At 45.6% G+C, this 13,640-nt stretch overlaps 1 protein-coding gene across 6 annotated transcripts in view; it reads right to left on the reverse strand.

Annotated features, from left to right (window-relative positions):
* Nucleotides 1-13,640, reverse strand: part of thrb (thyroid hormone receptor beta) — a 403,412-nt gene that overhangs the window by 15,912 nt on the left and 373,860 nt on the right. For 3 of the 6 annotated variants that reach the window (XM_079829345.1, XM_079829342.1, XM_079829347.1), the window contains exons 2-6: nt 11,948-12,048; nt 11,634-11,781; nt 11,255-11,460; nt 9,336-9,422; nt 8,513-8,659 (exon numbers count right to left, since the gene is read on the reverse strand). In XM_079829345.1, the coding sequence (XP_079685471.1) occupies nt 8,513-8,659; nt 9,336-9,422; nt 11,255-11,460; nt 11,634-11,781; nt 11,948-12,048 (689 nt within the window). The remainder of the gene's footprint in view (nt 1-8,512; nt 8,660-9,335; nt 9,423-11,254; nt 11,461-11,633; nt 11,782-11,947; nt 12,049-13,640) is intronic. The other 3 variants (XM_079829346.1, XM_079829343.1, XM_079829344.1) reach the window with 2 other exon arrangements.

Here is a 13,640-nt window from a genome sequence, read left to right on the forward strand (position 1 = left end):
TATAAGGAAGTACGCTGGCAACATCGCATTATGTTACTGCTGCAGGAGCCAAGACTGAACTCCGCGTTCCAGGCAGCACAGCTGACGTGGCAAGGAAACGTACGTCTCCGTTCCCTCCTCAGGGAACGAGGGTTACATACGTAACCGAAACGTTCCCTTTCGTTCAGTCACTACGACGTACGTTAGTGACTAACGAATGGGGGATCCTATTCAACAACGCCACTCGGCTGTCATCCAGTGCCCTGCGTAAGTGTGAGACCCGCCACTTAAGGCCGTAGGACTCCCACTTAACACAGGATTACCAAGGTACACTGGGAAGCATATCCCAGTGAGGGAATGCCAAGATGCCTACCGTAGGGAGGACTTAGAGAATACACATATGACCCGCTGAGGGTTGCATATGGAAGATCTCTAGGGTACCAGCCGAAGGTGGATTTTTAACCCTAGGGGTGGCAGGGACTTGCCAAGGGAAAGACACCTGCTCACTGAGGAGGCTTACGGTGGGAATACTCGTGTGGGGGTCGCCGGAGGGGAACCATGCACACGGAGCACCTGGCCGGACATGAGGGTCTGGGCTCGAAAGGGCAGACTGAACTGATGTCGGCGTAAGCAGTGCTGGAGGAGCTCAGGGCTCTCGGGGAGCTCACCTGAGGAAAATATCGCACGTATCCAGTCCTGGGAGTGGAATGGCGAGCAAGCGAAGACACCTGAGCCTGGTCCATTACCGGCCACCCGTAGGGGCGAGTACATAGTCGGACACTGGCTCCACTCGGAGATTGTAGAATCTGGCGAATGTGTTGGGTGTCGCCCAGCCTGCAGCTCTGCAGATGTCTGTTAGCGAGGCGCCATGCGCTAGAGCCCAAGAGGAGGCCACACTCCGGGTGGAGTGTGCCCTCACACCAAGGGGACATGGTCGGCCTTGCTGCTGGTAAGCCAAAACAATGGTGTCCACTATCCAGTGAGACAACCTCTGCTTTGAGAGAGCACTTCCCTTCCGCTCTCCACCATAACAGACAAGAGCTGGTCTGAGGTCCTGAAACACTGCGTCATGTCTACGTAGGCGCGGAGAGCGCGTACTGGACAGAGCAATGCCAAGGCTGGGTCTGCCTCCTCCAAAGGCAGCGCTTGCAGGTTCACCACCTGATCTCGGAACGGAGTGGTGGGAACCTTGGGCACATATCCGGGCCGGGGTCTCAGGATCACGTGAGAGTTAGCCGGCCCGAACTCAAGGCACGCTTCGTCAACCGAAAATGCTTGCAGGTCCCCGACCCTCTAAGCGAGGCCAATGCGGTCAGCAGAGCCGTCTTCATAGACAAGAGCTTAATCTCAGCCGACCGCAAAGGCTCAAAGGGAGGCCTCTGCAGAGCACTTAAGACTACTGAGAGGTCCCAAGAGGGAACGAGAGGAGAGCGAGGAGGATTCAGTCTCCTCGCCCCCTCAGGAACCTGATGATCAGGTCGTGCTGCTACTTACCTTTTTGTCTCCCAGGAGATCGTGGTAGGCAGATATTGCGGCCACGAACACTTAAGGGTGGAAGGAGACAGCCTTCGTCCCACCCCCTCCTGGAGAAACGAAGCACAGACCCGATCGGGCATTACCAGGGGTCTTCCTGGCGGGAAGAGCACCATGTGACGAAGAGGTCCCACTTCAACGCATAGAGGTGTCGTGTAGACTCTGCCCTAGCGGAAGTGATGGTAGCGACCACCGCAGGTGGAGGGCTACTCAAACCAGCCGCGTCCCGTCCAGAAGCCACACGTGGAGCTTCCAGAACGCTGGATGCGGGTGCCAAAAGGTGCCCCGTCTCTGAGGAGTCTCAGAGGAATAGGCCAGGGAGGGGCTGTCGCAAGGAGTAGCAGTTCTGAGAACCAGGTCCGGCCGTGCCAACGGGGCGACCAACATGACCTGCTCCTTGTCCTCCCTGATCTTGCACAGTACCTGTGCGAGAAGGCTCACTGGGGGAAACGCATAATAGCGTAGCCCCGACGACCAGCTGTGCGCCAGTGCATCCGTGCCGACCATAGGTCAGGGAATAATACAGGGAGCAATGGAAAGAGTCCTGGGAGGCAACAGGACTACCTGTGCGTCGCCGAACCGTTCCCATATCAGCTGGACCGTCTGGGGATGGAGTCTCCATTCTCCAGGAAGTGGCTGAAGCCGTGAGCTCGTAGGCTGCACGGTTCAGGACTCCCAGGATGTGGACAGCATGAAGGGACCTCAGATGCTTCTGACTCCAAAAAACGAGATGGCGGGCGAGTTGAGACATACGGCGGGAGCGTAGACCGCCCGGCCGTGTCGTCTGTCCTGACTAGTACATGTTGACCCTTCAGCAACGCTCGGAAGCGGTGCAGGGCGAACCGTACTGCCAGCAACTCGAGGCAATTGACATGCAGAAGGCGCTGGGGTCCTATCCAGGAGCCCGTGGCTGCTTGTCCATTGCACATGGCACCCCAGCCCGTGGATGATGCATCTGTTGATACAACAAGATGCCTGGAAACTCGTTCCAAGGACACTCCGGTCCGTAGAAAACTGAGGTTCGACCACGGGGAGAGAGTCTGTAAGCAGGCCCGAGTCACTTGTACCCGGAGCGTGCCAGACCGCCATGCCCATCTCGGGACTCGATCGCGTAGCCCGTGCTGAAGCGGTCTCATATGAAGCAATCCGAGCGGCGTTACCGCGGCTGTAGATGCCATATGCCCCAGGAGCCTCTGAAACAGTTTCAGTGGAACCGCACTCTTGCCCTCGACTTGTCGAAGGGAAGTCAGCAGAGACTGCGCGCGCTCGCTCGAAAGCTGCACGCACATGGCGATCGAGTCGATCCATACCGAGAAAAGAGATCCTCTGCGCGGGACAAAGTTTGCTCTTCTCCCAGTTGACCCGAAGGCCCAGACGGGCTAGGTGATGGAGCACCAAATCTCTGTGTCCGCAAACCTGCTCTCGAGAGTGACCCAGTATGAGCCAGTCGTCAAGGTAATTCAGGATGCGAACCCCGTGCTGCCGAAGGGGCGCAAGGGCTGCCTCGGCAATCTTCGTAAAGACGCGAGGGGACAGAGATAGCCCGAATGGTAGAACTGCGTACTGATATGCCCGCCCCTCGAAAGCAAACCGTAGGAACGGTCTGTGTCGAGGTAGAATGGAGACATGGAAGTAGGCGTCCTTCAGGTCGATCGCTGCAACCAATCGTCTGGACGAACGCATTAGAAAAGGCGTTTCGCTGTCAACATCTTGAACGGAAACCGGTGGAGGTAACGGTTCAAGACGCGCAGGTCCAGGATCGGTCAAGCCCACCGGTCTTTTTGGGTACAATGAAGTACGGGCTGTAAACCCGGAATTCACCTCGGCTGGAGGGACAGGTTCGATCGCACCCTTCGCCAGTAGGGTGGCAACCTCCGCTCGCATGACGGGGGCATTAGCCCCGATCATAGTGGAACGGACTCCCCGGAAGCAGGGAGGAACCTGCGCGAACTAAATCGCGTAGCCGCACCTGACTGTCTTTCGCGACCCAGCGGGACAGCCCTGGAATCTGAAGCCAGGCTCCCAGGAACTGCACCAGCGGGGTCAATCGGACTACAGGTGTACCCGGAGTGGGGCAGCGATGCAGCGTTACCGACCCGGACAAGGGAGGCTGTTGGGCGTCCCGGTGTGGGGGTGCGGTTAACGGCTGCGTCCTGACAGAGGAGACCAGGGAAGGACGCGCGTTCCACTGGGGTCTGCTCTGCCAGGAGGCTGGCGACAGAGAGGGATGCGAGTGGCGGGACCCGTGGGTGGCGCGCACTGTCATCACCGGTCTCTGGGTCCACAGAGACAGGAACATGAGTTCTTCCCAAGCGCTGCTAGCCCGGGGGCCAGCAGCGGAAGGATTTTCCCCCGGCCCTCCACCGGGGGAAGGAGAGGCCCTGCTACCATCCCCTGGGAAGAACTGGAACCCATCTCTGAGTTGTCCACCTCCAGCGTGGCGTTTAACCAGTCTGGGGAGCGGACTGGGTGACATCCTCAACCACCTCCACGGCGCGGCCCAGGTTAAGGCTGCTGCTGGGGCCGGGCGGGAAGTGGGAGGGCGCCCTCGGCGGCGAGCGGACTGAGGCGACTGAGCCGGCGGCTGGTGCAGCAGCTGGCCGCCGGGGCAGTACGTGTTACAGCCTCAGTCTGCTCTGGGGCGGCCGAGAACTGTTGGGCGCAGTTCCCAGCCGCGCCGCCGAAGAGGCCAGCCTGGAATATGGGTGAGTTGAGGGGGCGGGCCCACTCAACGTCCTCCAAATCACCAGTTAAGGCCAGGTGATCTCCCGGACCACAGCTGTGGACATCGCCCGACCCAGGGAGCGTGTGGCCACCTTCACCGCCCGGGGGCGGGATCAGTCGCGGCACGCAGCTCAATGAAGAGCCCTGGGTCGGCTCCACCCTTGTGCATGTGCAACGGGGCGGCGGCCTGCCCGTAGCTCTGCAGGACCACGCCACCGAAGTAGACGAGCCCACAGGCTTTGGGAGGGTGCTTAGGACAGCCACACCACGCCACGTCAAGCCCTCTGTGGACACCGTAGTGCGCAACAGAGAGTTCAACAGTGGGGGTGAGGGGGCCCCAGTGTACCCTAGGCCGCGGCCCCATCAAGGGCAGAGAAGGCGGAGGAGGCCACCAAACGATCGCGGGAAGCACGGGGACTTCCAGGACCGCGTGATCTCCTCATGCATCTCGGGAGCGAAAGGCATTGGGGGCGGGGCCCAACAGCTGTCGGGTGCCGTCCCCAAAAACCAATCGCGCAACCACGAGCACTCGCGACTGGGCGGAGTTCCACACCAGCGCGAGACTCGCGACTGCCCGAGATAACATGGCTGTCAACCTTAGGTCGGATCAGGCAGCGCTGACACACCCGGAGGCGGAGCACAACTCCTAATCGTCATCCCCAAAGGACTCCAGCCCACCTTGGGATGCGGCGATCGACATCTCACTGCTATCTGGAGCGTGGACGAAACGAACGAGGCGTCAGAGACGGGCCGCTGTTTCAGTCCAACACTCGCGGGTTTAAGCAATGTGCGAGAGGGGGCGTGGCCCGAGGAATGATCGTCGGGGTTCTTAATACCACGGCACCGCACTCAGGTCACCCTGGCCACCAGCCAAAGTACCACCTCACTCGGAGACGGTAGATTGGGGTGTGGCAGAGGGGACTCTCTCTCCTCACGGAGATCACTGAGTCTCGACCGCAACATCGCGATGGTCACGTTCCCGCAGTGGGAACATGACGCATCCACAAACACTGCCCGAACGTGCTGAAGCCCAAACACATCGAGCAGTGAATGTGCCCATAGACAGCAACGGAGATCGATCGCACCCGGAAGTGCACGGGCGAACCGTCTTGAAAAAGACGTGCCACGCGCAAGCTCTTTTTGTGAGAGGAAAGCTCTGCAGAGTGCCGAAGCGCCCAGGGAAACACACACACAGCTGTTGCAGATCACTGCACAGATCAGCAGGCAGGCAGCATGAGATCGCTGGAACGCGCCGTAACACCAACACCCTGGAGAACCGCTGGTCTCGAAGACTGAAGAGAAGACTTCAGAATTCAGGCTTGTAGGAGTGAAGAGATCCTCTTGGCTCCAAAGCAGAAACATAATGCGATGTTGCCAGCGTACTTCCTTATATACCCACGAGGTGGGGCGGAGTTACGCTTGCAAATTCCGCATGCCCATGGCATTGGCACTGCCATTGGGCGCTGTTGAATACGAAGAAGATGATTGGCTTCTAAGCGAAACCCCCATTCGTTAGTCACTAACGTACGTCGTAGTGACTGAACGAAAGGGAACAAATTACTTCTTTCAGAAATAAAAAAGAGTTATACTGAAAAAGTCCTGGCTAATCCAAGCATTATAATGGCATTGACTTGATGGGTCGTTTTTGAAGTCCATAAAAGTGCATCTATCCATCATAAAAGTAATACACACGGCAAATTTTTTTTATTTATTTTATTTTTATTTTTATATATTTATAAAATAAATGCAGCCTTGGTGAGCAGAAGAGACTTCTTACTGTCCAAAAATGTTTGACTGGTAGTGTATATGCAATTTATGTAGTAATTTTGGTAACAATTTAGTTAACTAGTTAGTTAACTTAGTAGCATGCATATTACTAGGATATTGGCTGTTTATTAGAACTTATAAAGCACATATTAATGCCTCATTCTGCACACTGTACATTTTTTTTTTTAATTGATCATTACATATTGGCCCAATAAATGACTTCCAAATACTTATCCCCATGCAAAAAGATGCATTGTACTAATCATAGCTTAAGGTCTTCACTCAAAATTAAAATTGTATATTCACCGAACATATTTAATTGTGCTCAGTCAATCTATGAAATCGAAGTGAAAAATCCATGTTGGATGAACAAGTTCTACGTCCGAAAAACTGTATACGCATGCGCAAAATGTGCCTGAGGAAAACCGTTCATGTGGAGATTTCAAATGCAGATGCGCGGGAGCGTGAGCAGACTGGAGAGCCAAACCAGCCGGTGCTAAAGACCGAAACAAACATTCCCAAGAGAATAGAGATATTCATTGTCACAAGACGTTGGTGAGTATTGAGCACTGAAATGATTCTCCAGTATTTTGCTTTATGACCCGATATGAAGTTTAAAAGACATTTTGTAGAATCACGAGTTCATGCATTCATTGGTTTCATAAATGTGTTCTTGGTTACCACATAATTATCTAATGTTAGCCAATAGTTTTATTTTCCTCATGTCTTATACGTCTAAAATAATAGGTAATAAGTAAATTAAGTCATTTGTGTGATATGTGCACCATATGCGACCGTTGAACACGGTGCCGTTAGATTGCATTTGGCGTCGGCCTCTTTCAGGGCTTAAGTTATTGCCTTTTAATATCAAACATGTCAAGCTCGTGATTTTCTTATTCGTCCATTCATTCGTCTGGTCTCATCCTCATTATATAATGAAGTAACTTCTGTTCTGTCACTTGCCAGATGTGATGCAGGGGAGCTTTTTTTTATTTGCAGGTTTTTAGCCTATGCAGTGCTGCGTTTTTTTCACCACATTAAGACATCCTGTTATGCAGAAGACTTCTTGAATGTATTCAGAGTTTTTCCTTATTGAAAATAATGTATTTTCAACAAATATCCTGTGTTGGAATTGACTTGTTAATAAAGTAATGTGATAAAATGCCAAACCTGTTGTCTGTGTTCATTTTGCTTAATATATTTATGTTTTTAATCATTTTTGTCTTTGGGACAGTGAGAAATAAACAATTGTTACTACAATTTAAAATATTTAATTGGACCAATTGGTTTCACTGTAAAACATTTGTCCAATTTAAAATGTTCTAGTGACTGGTCACATCAAACATTTTTAGTTGGCCAAATTGAATTTCTGTGAATTAAATTGTATCAATTCACAGAAATTCAATTTGGCCAACTGAAAAATTTAGATGTGACCAGTCACTAGAAAATTTTAAATTGGAGAGGCTTGAAATTTTTTACAGTGTTGGTAAATAAAAATTTTCCATTGGCTCAACATATTATTTCTAATTGAGCCCATGTTAACAGACTGTTGCCAGAATTGATAAAATTCAATTCACAGAAATTCAATTTGGCCACATGAAAAATTTAGATGTGATCAGTCACTAGAAAATTTTGAATTGGAGAGGCCTGACATTTTTTACAGTGCATGACCATATTCTACATCCCGTAATCCTATCCATTACCTAAAACGTAACAACTACCTTACTAACCATTAATAAGCAGTAATTAGGAGTTTATTGAGGCAAAAGTCGTAGTTAATAGCTAGTTAATAGTGAGAATTGGACCCTAATCTAAAGTGTGACTGTAATTGTATTTACATAACACTATTTAGACATTTTTGAGCTCGTAACCCCACCCCTAAACCTAACCATTTGTATATTATTTAATATAAAACACAGGCTATAACAAACAGATACAGACAACTACAGTCACAATTTATTTTAAAAATACAAATATTCCAAGTGTTCCGAGGCCAAATGATTGCTTTGTGTGAGGAACAGAGCCAAAAGCTATCACTTTCTCCATCCGCTGTAAAGCTTAGATCCTTTCAAATTATTCCTCCAGAATAACCGTTACGTAGGTTTTGATTGTGAAATGGCATTTACTCTTGTATGCCTTGTGACAAATAGCATCTTGCTAACATTCGGGTATATCTTTTGAATGACAAATAGTTTTAATTAAAACCTTAAGTTCCACTCTATTCTTCACATAAATATATCGAATGGCTTCAGAAGACAGTTTTTTTTGTGATAAATACCTATGACTGCACTTTTATTTGCCTGTTACGTGTTTTACATTGTTGAGAGGTGGTTAGATTTAGGGTAGGGGTGGGTTTAGGTGCTCCAAAATATCTATGAAATTATAAATGATGCTGAAGGAGTCCCCGGTGTGTTAAAAGGGACGCAAAGGGGACCTGACCAAGTGTCCATATGTGACAAGTTGGGAGTGAGAATATGTTGTTTGATGCAATGTACAGCAGACTTCTTACCTCACAGAACATGGGCAGCTTTTTGGCAAAATCTACGACACGAGTGATTGCGGGGGTGATAATTTTTGTAAACTGACTGAAGGCTTCTATGTCCACTTTGCTCCCTTCTGGTGCGTTGACGATGGGTGCCGAACCGATGTCCTCTGGCTGAAACGAGAGGAAGGCGAGAGGTTGTGTGCTCAGTAACACGGGTACTTATAGGAAATGGGACATTCACAGATACGAAGGTATGACACAGCAAATCCTAATTCCCCTCTAAAGCACAAAGAAGGCCAGAGTTACAGCAAGACATGTAAATGAAACAAGAGTGGAGCCCAGTTATTAAGAGAGAAAAGAGGAAAGATGAGAAACTTAAACTAGAAGATCAGAGCAGAGAAGCGTCTTTGATATCTCCTTCTGCTGGGAAGCTCATTGACTAGGGTTATCCACTGATTTTTTTATATATATTTTTTTAAATTATATTTGTGACCTTCTGACCAGAAAAATGTGATGTGAAAGACAGAGCAAAAAAACAAAAAAACAAAACAAAGCCAGACCGAGGGTCAAAAGAAGACTGGGAGCTGAGTACAGTGCAAAACCAGCCTGATGTTCCCCTTTGACATTATTCAATTATTCAGCTTTCCTCTTCTGTGTACACCTTCATTCTGACACAGTGAGCAGAGAGCTACATAAACACTCCAAACAAATGCCTCAAGCATTCAGCATGTCAATTTATCCGAAAAAAATAAATAAAACCTGACAGAAATGGAAGCAGCTGAGAATTTGAGAGAGCGTTCTTTTGGATAAAAACATAAATAAATGTGTTTGCTCTGCTGGTTCTTACCTTTGCTTCATTCACCCCCACTGCACTCTGGTCAGAAGTACAGAATAAATTACAAGTTATTTCATTAAGTAGCATTGCTTCCTCGACCTGTTGGGCAATCAACAGGGATTGTGAAGTTTCAATGAAGAACCCGAGTCAAGTCAACTAAAAAGAACAAGTTTAAACTGGACAGGTGAGAGAGCAGACAGAAAGTGACAATGAGATAGTGAGTTTGCGTGGAGTTTCCATGGATTTCGAGGCTTCGTTAAAATCATCATTAAATAATATTATATAATCATCATATAATATTACATACTGAATAACTGCATACAGAAATTTAGGATTCAAAGTGCAAAAAAATTATTGCAAATTGGCCATAGCAAAACTTAAATAACGTTTTAGTACAGAAATTGCTGTCAATTTTATGTTCTACCTCACAATATATAAAAACTAGGACTGGGCGATTTAGCTTACATTTTTTTGTTTAGATTTTTCAGCCATTTGATGTTTCATGATATTTGCATGATATCTGAAGTGGCTTAATAGTCTGTTCAAACAGACAATGGGCCAAAATTAAATTCAATGTAACAATTTGCACAGAAATTCACTCTGCTTGTGTATTATGAATGACATTTGCTAGACTAGATAGATTATAGATTCAAAATGTGACCCAGGACCACAAAACCAGTCATAAGGGTGCATTTTTTGTTGTTGAAATGATCATATAAATCATGAAAGCTGAATAAATAAGATTTCCATTGATGTATGTTTGTTAGGAGGACAATATTTGGCTGAGATACAACTATTTGAAAAATCTGGATTCTGAGGTTGCAAAAATGTTTTAAATATTGAGAAAATTGCCATTAAAGTTGTCCAAATGAAGTCCTTGGCAAGGCATATTACTACTACTAATATTTTTTTGATATATTTACGGAACTTGATCTTTACTTAATATCCTAATGATTTTTGGCAGTAAAGAAAAATTGATAATTTTGACCCATACAATGTATCGTTGGCAATTGCCCGTGCATCTTATGCCTGGCTTTGTGGTCCAGGGTCACAAATGTTGAATCTCTAAAAAAGATTCTAAAATGTTGAAACTAAAAGTAAATATTAAATTATATTTTTATGTATCAATATACTACATAACAAGCAGTAATATTTAGCTAGATATATTTTTGTTACTTCAAAGTCTTGCATGAAAAAAAGCTACAGAGACTTCTGGGAACATTTTCGAGTGATGTTAACAAATCTCTGAATCAGAGTTGTAAAACAGACAGAAATTAATTGACCGTGCCAACTCATATATATGTTTCCTACTGACGTTTAAGTGAAGTTTGTAATTTCTGCACCTCTAGCATCATAAAACACAATAGCAAAAATGGAATTACGTGCTTTGGGGTAATTGTAATTGCCAAATAAAATTTTAAGAATGCAACTAAACTTCCCATGGAAACCCACTGCAGTATTAAAGGAGTCCTCAAACAGAACGTAAATCTATAGAGGACAGTTAGATTCAAGAGAAAAGAACAATTGTGAAACCATTAGACACGTGGTTAGAAAAAGGCAGAGAGAAGAAGAACAGAAAAGAAACAAACATGAGAAAACAGATTTGGTTTAGGAAACAGAGCTTGAGAAAAGAAGGACAAAGGTGTTCCGTTAAAGTTAGTGCTGCTGCCTTTGTGGTAGAGAGTCTCCAGCATCCATCTAACACTCCCCACTCTACAAGGAGATACAAAAACATGGACATATTAACAATGGGAACAGCGGTGAGGAAGGGCTTGGGAATTTTGTGGGAAGGGTTTGGGAAGGGAAATCTAGGGTTGTGGTAGGGTAAAAAAAAAGGGAAAAAAGTAGAATCCCACCCAAAAAAAAAAAACATCCTAAACCCCCACAAAAAACATCACTCTGCTGCGGTCATCAGGGAAGAGACCTCTCACCAGGAATTTACGCTTCTGTTTCCAGTGGTTGCCTTGGGCGTTTGTGGCCACATGCGCCTCCGTGACAACCCGGATCAGCTCCCACTCCTCCTTCGTGGGCTCCGGCCTCTCCCACACCGTCTTCTGCATCTCCTCACGCCGCCTCCGTTCACGGTTCTCCTCGATCAGCTTCCGCTTGGCTAGGCGCTTACTGTCATCCAACACCACTGGAGGAACAATAAGATGTTTGCAAGAGCTATGCACAATGTCGATCTCTTTAACAATCAAACACAAAGCAACTTTTTGTCAAAGCTGAGACAGCAAAGTGTTTGTACTTACAGAATCATCAATTAACAGGGGCACAAGGCTATTCAAGTGTGTTTGACTGTAGGACACTCACAGTCTGTTGCCATTCCAACAGCAATGCATTTCTTGAAGCGACATTCTTGGCACTGGTTGCGGGTGACTTTGTCAATGATGCACTTTCCCTCGTACTTGCAAGCATATGTCGGGTTTAGATTCTTCTGAATTGTGCGTCGAAAAAAACCCTTAAAAACAAGATTTCATGTTTAATTGCCAAACATGAGACTTCTTAGAAATATCATAATGTAGTAGAGTAAACAGAGTGTGATATATATTGTACATTAATAATTAAATTAAAAAGTGTGCTTTTCTAAGGGATCGGCTGAACTCAAATACAGTTGAAATACTCACTTTGCAGCCTTCACAGGTAATGCAACGGTAATGGTAGCCAGTTGCTTTGTCCCCACAAACAACACACAGCTCATCCTTGTCCAGGTAACTTGGTATGTATCCTATAAACAGTTACAAGTACAGTAATACACACATTACATTAAAATCAGCAAAAGTAACCTGGAAATCTCTGCATGAAAATAAATAACAACGCTTGTAAAGTTATAAAACAGCACTAAAACTCAAACTAAAAAGATACAGAACATTCCCAAATATACCATACCAATATAACAGCTACATGTGTAAAGTTCAGAGGTGGACATTAACTAAGTACATTTACTTGAGTACTGTACTTAAGTACACTTTTTGAGTATCTGTACTTTACTTGAGTATAATTTTTTCGGGAAACTTTGACTTTAACTTCACTACATTTTAAAGACAAATATCGTACTTTTTACTCCACTACATTTCTATCAAGATCCTCGAAGACGAAAGTGGTTTCTGTAGCAGCTTTGAAAGTCAGTGGATGATTTTCTTCTATAACAAGTTTTTTTTTTTTTTTTTTTTTTTTTCAGACAGCCTATCAGAATCACTCTTGTAGGGCCATTTGAAGTTTCCCAACATTTTATGAACACTGACCAGTTTATAGCAAAATGAAAAGACGGTTCCTCTGCACAGTGGGTGCACCCATGGCAGGATGTTTCAGTTTTGTTTAATAGTTTAGTTGGCATACACTTGATACATGTCTCATAAAATGTTAAAAAAGGTAAACGTCTGGGAGAAAGAGAAGAGCAGACATATGGATAAATCTGAAAGAGCTCAGTTCAGTCCGGTTCTCTGTGCACGCACAGAAAGCTGCTTCTCAGACAGCGCACAAGTACTGAATTGAGCTCTTGTTTGTGTCTTTTCGCAATTCAACTGAAAAATATGCACAAAATGTTTTGGTATTCATATAAAAAAGTTGATCATGTCTAATGTGAACGTTAACAGTTGGGATATTATTGGATGTGTATCAGTGTATTGGATCCGTGGATTGGATTGGTATTGGAAAGAATGAAATAATGCATTGACAAAAAAATTAATTTACTTTTGATACTTAAGTAATTTTAAAAACAAGTACTTCTGTACTTTTACTTCAGTAAAAACCTTTTACAACTTTCACCTGTAACGGAGTAATATTTGACCAGTAGTACTTTTACTTTTACTCAAGTAATGGAGTTGTGTACTTTGTCCACCTCTGGTAAAGTTTAATAAGTGACAAAATATATACACATTTAGTCTATTTAAGAGGTGGTACATTCTGTCTTGCCATTCAAACACATTCATTAAGTTATCTTAAAAAAATAATTAAATAACACAAAATAATTAATTGAGATATGTTGAATTTTGAGGAAAAACTCAAAGAAAAAGTATAAGATGAGAAAGAAAAAGAAAAAGAAAAAAAAAGAATTTGATCAGAAATGTCTTCTATTGAGACGAAAACCCAACAACAACAACAACAAAAATACAAGTTTTAAGACACACATATACGTTCAGGCAGCTTGCAGAAGCTCAGCAATCAATGTGATCAATAAGGTCAGTGGCAGTACAGGAGCTCAAACCTTCTGTTCCTCTGTCTGTGTCCTTACAAATCAATACAACATACCCCAAACTTCCATCCAACCCTGAAGATCAATAAACTACACAATAGCAAACTAGCTCCATGAATATCCGC

This window comes from Gobio gobio (assembly GCF_949357685.1).
Source record: "Gobio gobio genome assembly, chromosome: 11".
Classification (NCBI taxonomy): Eukaryota; Metazoa; Chordata; class Actinopteri; order Cypriniformes; family Gobionidae; genus Gobio; species Gobio gobio.